This window comes from Ascaphus truei, chromosome 19 (genome assembly GCF_040206685.1).
Source record: "Ascaphus truei isolate aAscTru1 chromosome 19, aAscTru1.hap1, whole genome shotgun sequence".
NCBI classification, from domain to species: Eukaryota; Metazoa; Chordata; class Amphibia; order Anura; family Ascaphidae; genus Ascaphus; species Ascaphus truei.
The window spans coordinates 5,550,053-5,556,037 of NC_134501.1; the positions used below are offsets into that span (position 1 = coordinate 5,550,053).

Consider the following 5,985-nt stretch of genomic DNA (forward strand, 5'->3'; position numbering starts at 1 on the left):
TGATTAAAATGGACACTGTTATAGGAGGAGGTTAAATGACAGCAAAGGAAGAAAAATAACTTGTTGCACAAGTATTCAGACCCCTAAGTCGGTACTTGGTATAAGCACTTCTGCAGCAATTACTGCTGTGAGTCTTTTCGGCTTGGTCTCTACATGCATGCCAGTTGGGATGGGGGTGACTGGGTGATGGTGCAGTGTTGGGCTTGTGCCAGACATAACGCTTGGAATTTTGTCCAAAAAGTATATGGAGTTTGCGAAAAAGCAAATAGATAATACTGCAGACTTGTGGGGAAAGGTTTTGTGATCAGACGAGACAAAAACGTAACTTTTTGGTCTAAATTCCAAGCGTTAGGTCTGGTGAAAGCCCAACACTGCACATCACCCAGTCAGCACCATCCCAACTGTCTGGCACGGTGGTGGCAACATCATGTTATGAGGACGCTTCCGTTCAGCAGGGACCGGGACGCTCGTCAGGATAGAGGGGAGAACGGCTGTGCAAAGTACGGGCGAATCTCTGAGGAAAACCTGCTTGAGTTCAGCCCAGACTCTGGGGAGGGAATTCACATTGTCCTGCTGCAGTGACCTGAAGCACAAAGCCAAGGCCACAATGGACTGGTTGAACAAGAAGAGAATGAATGTTCTTGAGTGGCCCAGTCACGGTCCTGACTTGAGTCCGATGGAACATTTATGGCGAGACTTGAAGTCCATCGACGATCCCCAACAAACTTATCAGAACTGGATCAATTTTCCCATGAAGAATGGGCAAAAATGTCACCAACCTGCAGTACTGTGCAAAGATAGCAGAGACCCGTCCCAAATACTCACAGCAGTAATTGCTTCAGAAGGTTCTTTTACCAAGTACTGAGTTACGGGGCTGAATACTTATGCAACACGTTTTTTTCCCTTTGCTGACATGTAACCTTTGCCTCATATAACCTGTTCACTTTAACCTCTACAGCTCTGTAGTTTTGAATATAAACAGTTATTTGTAATTCAACAATTTGTGACATTTTCTGTGTCTGTAACATTCCTATGTGCTGCGTACCGCGCTATACTGTAATTGTGACGCGCGCTGTACTGTAATTGTGACGCACTTTGAGTCCCATTGGGAGAAAAGCGCTATATGAATAAAGTTATTATTATTGGTGGGGGGTGAATACTTCTGCATACAAGTGTGTGTGTATATATACTGTATATACCAGCACCGGGTAACCATGTAATCTTATCCCCTTTTTGTCATTATAAAAGGTTATACTTTTGCTGTTTTCTGAAGTTCGGTTACCAAACTGATAGAAACAGCAATTTCTCTGGCGGCTAAAGTGTTAAATGCGGTGGCTTAAAAAAAATAGCATTTATATTTTAAGTGCCAAAAAGTACCTAAGGTCCACACTAAACGTGAATACTTTCACATTTACAGCAAAAAGCGATGGGGTTATTTTGCAATGTGCAGTAGTAGATGATGTTGCGATACATTTTTTTATGTGAATAATTTTTACTTATATTGATATACAAAAAACATATTTTATGTCCTCTTCCAGTAAAGAGATTAAAAGTAATGTTTTTTCTTTAATCGAAAGCTTAGCTATTATCTTAGTTTCATCATATTTTATATTTCATGTAACATCTTTCTAAGACGAACAGACGTCATACTCTTTTATAAATTCCACAGGTTTGAGTGGTCACATTGGCCGCAGGACTTTTGAAGTTTCAAGTTCAACTTATAACATGCCTCATTTTATCTTTACGCCAGATGGAAATGACCTGATTCAAGAAAACGCAGACAGAAATGTAACTTTGACATATATTCTTTATTTATGTTGAAAATAAAAACAATGGTATGCCGTTGTGTTTCAAATGGTAAAGATGTATGTGAATAAACTCATTTATTTATTTTATTTGCAATAAAAATGTTACCACATATATAACTATTCTCAAACAAGTGAAGCGCATACGGAAACGTATTTTTTTTTGACATGCTAATAATTTAGTCAAAGGAAGCACCAAATGTAGAAATTGTACAGATGGAAATTGTTTTTTTGTTTTTTTTTCTTGGAGAGGAAAATCGATTTAAATCCAATGATTTACTCCAGGGGCGGCCAACTCCAGTCTTCAAGAGTGACCAACAGGTCAGGTTTTCAGGATTACCCTGCTTCAGCACAGGTGGCTCAATCAGTGTCTCAGTCTAAGACAGCCACGGATTGAGCCACCTGTGTTGAAGTTGTGACTCATTGAGCCACCTGTGTTGAGGCTGGGACTGATTGAGCCACCTGTGCTGAAGCAGGGATATCCTGAAAACCTGACCCGTTGGTAATTATTGAGGACTGGAGTTGCCCATCCCTAATTTACTCTGTTAAAAAAAATCAGACAATATCCCCTCAAGTAGTAAGTTGATATTAAACACAACGCTGCCGTTTGCACATATTTAGCAGCAAAAAAGGCATGAAAAATAACCAACAAATGTTGGGTAAAGCTGATGGGCCATACGTAGCACGCCGCGTTATATCATGGGACTCCTTCCGTCACTGGACGCGGGCCCGTAGGTGTCTACAGGCATCGGATAATATGCCTTGTAGAATAGCGCCGCTTAGTAAATATGCGCCAATACCTGTATTCGCTTTTAAACTTGCAGGACCACTCACACACCTTGTTAATGCAACGAGAACACGAAAACCAACATTTAACGGCAAGAGTACGAGCAAAAGAAATGGTTAATGCTATAGGCTGCAGGGGTTATACCTGCTTCACATTACAATTTTGTCCACATATTTTCAAAAGGGAGTTAATATGATGGTTATTTACACTGTGTTAAAGCAAACACATAGAAAGCATGAAATTATTGCCAGCAGTAGCAGCTATTCAATGTCCATTGATTAAAAGCACCATTGTGATTGATAAGATCATTGCTTGTTTTTAATATGTATTTATGATACATTTGCATAATGTTCCCTTGTAAGCTGCTAACCACATATAGTCCATGGCCTGCAAGTGTTGGGTTAAACTTTTCCAACAGTCCTTAAACACATCTTCTGCACTCAGCATAACAACACAGGTGACTTCCCCACCCGGTGACACATTCATCAATAAAAAAAGGACATCTCTTATTGTTACAGTAGCAGGCCATTGGAATAATATATTTTAAAATGCATAGCAGATATATGAATGTTCCAGAAGTACATGAGTAAATGCACTGACTTCTGCCTCATGTTTCAGTAAACCTCATAGGGAAGAAGAGTAATGGTAATTAGTATACTGCCAGAGACCAGCAGATACCTACTCAGTAATGATCTGCACATTTTATGTCAATAACAGTTACACCAATCAATGCTGCAGTAACATTACTGCAGGGGCACTTTTACTGGATAAAGTGTAAGGCACATTTCAAATAAGTTTACCCTGTATACCTTCTTCACTGCTGGAGAAGCCTGTACAGTATGTATGCTATGCTATGTGTTGAAGGCTGTTCCAGCAGCAAAGTAATTACAGAGCATATAGTGTGAGCTCGTCCATACGGTTTGGTATAAGGCACATTCTGCCTGAAGTGGGTGCTAAACTCATTGAAACCCTTACAGAAAATGTTGGCAACTTCCACACCCCCCAACTTGCTAAATGGGGATCTCGGTTTTAATTAATGTATTTCTGCTTTTTTATTTTATTTTTTATTATTCTTTTGTTGTTGTTTTTTTTTTTACAAAGAGTACAAAAATATGCAAAATAGAAAATATCCTCATCCTAGTACAAATTGGACTTCATATAAATGGAGGAACCTTTAAACAAATGCCTTAGCCTGCTTGTGTCTAGCCCCACCATTATTGAAACCACAGCTGCCTGGCTATCTGAAAGCATACAGGTCCTGGGGACCTGCAAGATCATTTATAGTACCAGAATAGAAAGTCTGTTGGGGTTGTGCAGGTGGTTAGCATCCAAGTTATATATATAAAAAGACAAGTTGGTGACTTCATGTTCAGATAGAAGGATCCAAGTACAAAATAAAGAGTCTGTGTCTCCTTCGCTAGATGTCTATGTGACCTCATGCACAGTTGCTCATGACTTTGACCAAAGAGCTCTCTGGGAGCTGCCTGAAGATACCCCTGAGTGTCTCCAGCTCCCTGCTCAGCTGTTCCACCCTCTTCCTCAGCCGGTCATTGTCGTTGGACAGCTCCATGACCTTCTGCTGGGTCTCTACGTTGCGCATCTTGGCTTTGTCCCTGCTCTTCCTCACCGCGATGTTGTTCCTCTCTCTCCTCACCCTGTATTCGCTGCTGCTCTTGTCCACCCATTTCTTGGATTTCCCCCTGTGCTCTGATGAGGAGGAAGATGAGGAGGAGGAGGACATCCCCTTGGCCGAAGAACCAAGCAGGTGGTGCTGGTGGTGATGGGGGTGTACAAGGTGGTGGTGGTGTGGGCTGGGGACAGGGGTAGGAGGAGGAGTTGGGTGACCTGGCTGCAGATGCATGGTGGTCTGGGCGCAGTGGGCTACCTGGTACTGCAGGTGCGATGGGTGGTGCTGGGCATGGTGAGGGTACAGTGCAGCCAATGAAGCTTTTTTGGCTTCCCCATCTTCTCTTGGCTCTTGCTTGATCACCAGTGGTCTTAAGCCAGTGTCCAGCTTGTTGTCCATGTAATTAGCCATGCAGCCATACATCTGTGGGTGCCCTGCAGCAGCTGCCCCTCCAGGGCCCTGGTGGTACTCAAGGTCACTCTTGGCTTTGTCCTGCTTGCTGCTGTGGAACAGGTCCGCCAGGAACTCGTCGTTGAAGGCTGCAGGGTCTATGTAAGCGCTGATGTCAATGGAGTTCTCGTTGTCGCACAGGTCGCCCAGCTCTGCGGCTGCGGGGGGCTCCCGGTACCCGTACCCACCGTGCTGCTGCTGCAGGACCTGGACGCTCATGGACGGCCGGGAGTCGACCTCGTAGAAGTTGGCTTGCTCCATGGAGCTCCTATAGCCAGCCAAGCATGGTGAAGAGCCCCGGGAATCCAGGGTGAGCTTGGGCTGCCTTCTCCCTGGGTCTCCCAAGAGCCTTTACACAGCGGTGCACTGGCTGCAAGCTGTCAGACCCCGGGCTGTGCTGTGCTGCGCAGTCCTGTGCTGTGCTGTGCTGCGCAGTCCTTTGCACCCTGAGTAACTAGTTACTAATGACCTGCTCAGTGCTTCTCCCCGCTCTATATATATGCAGGGAGGCGTGCGGCACAGCGCCCTCTGCTGGGGAGCGGCACTACAGCGCCTCTCTACCCACAGGTTGGCAAAGCAATGGGCGCTTAGCGCTGGGTCCTAATGCCAAGGTGAGCAGCAGACCTGCCACAGCAGGATGCAGCCAGCACACACACACACACACACACACACACACACACACACACACACACAGTGTGACACACACACACACACCCACACACACACACAAGCACACAGTGTGACACACCCACACACACAAGCACACACAGTGTGACACACACACACAGTGACACACACACACACACACACACACACACACACACAAGCACACACAGTGTGACACACACACACACACACACACACACACACACACACACACACACACACACTTAACCTCTTCAGTGCTGGAGGAGACTGGCTGTTCTCTCCAGCACTGAAGAGGTTACTGGTGCAATCAGACTAATAATATAGGCATTATTGTTTTGTCTTTTTAATATGTATTTATGATACATTTGCATAATGTTCCCTTGTAAGCTGCTAACCACATGTAGTCCATAGCCTGCAAGTGTTGGGTTAAACCTTTCAGTCCTTAAATACATCTTCTGCACTCATCATAATAATACAAGTGACATATTCAAGAATAAGAAAGGGCAACTCTTATAGCTGAAGTTGCAGGGCATGGGATAAATATATTTAAAAATGCACGTGTCTTCAAATATTCAGCAATTTACAATCTACAAAAAAAAGCAATAGCATATGCAACTACATTTGAATTAAACGGCAGATATTTTCTTAGCATCCCTTAAAAAAATATA

At 43.8% G+C, this 5,985-nt stretch overlaps 1 protein-coding gene across 1 annotated transcript; it reads right to left on the reverse strand.

Annotated features, from left to right (window-relative positions):
• Positions 1-1,789: 1,789 nt before the first annotated feature.
• CEBPA (CCAAT enhancer binding protein alpha) lies at positions 1,790-5,138 on the reverse strand. Its single transcript, XM_075576370.1, has 2 exons — positions 2,268-5,138; positions 1,790-2,237 (listed from the first exon to the last, which is right to left on the reverse strand). Exon 1 carries the CDS (start codon positions 4,928-4,930, stop codon positions 4,028-4,030), a length of 903 nt encoding a protein of 300 aa, XP_075432485.1. The 5' UTR covers positions 4,931-5,138; the 3' UTR covers positions 1,790-2,237; positions 2,268-4,027.
• Between the last annotated feature and the right edge of the window lie 847 nt (positions 5,139-5,985).

Coding starts and splice junctions, on each gene's coding strand:
- CEBPA (XM_075576370.1), bottom strand. CDS start 4,930: ATGGAGCAAGCCAACTTCTACGAGGTCGACTCCCGGCCGTCCATGAGC.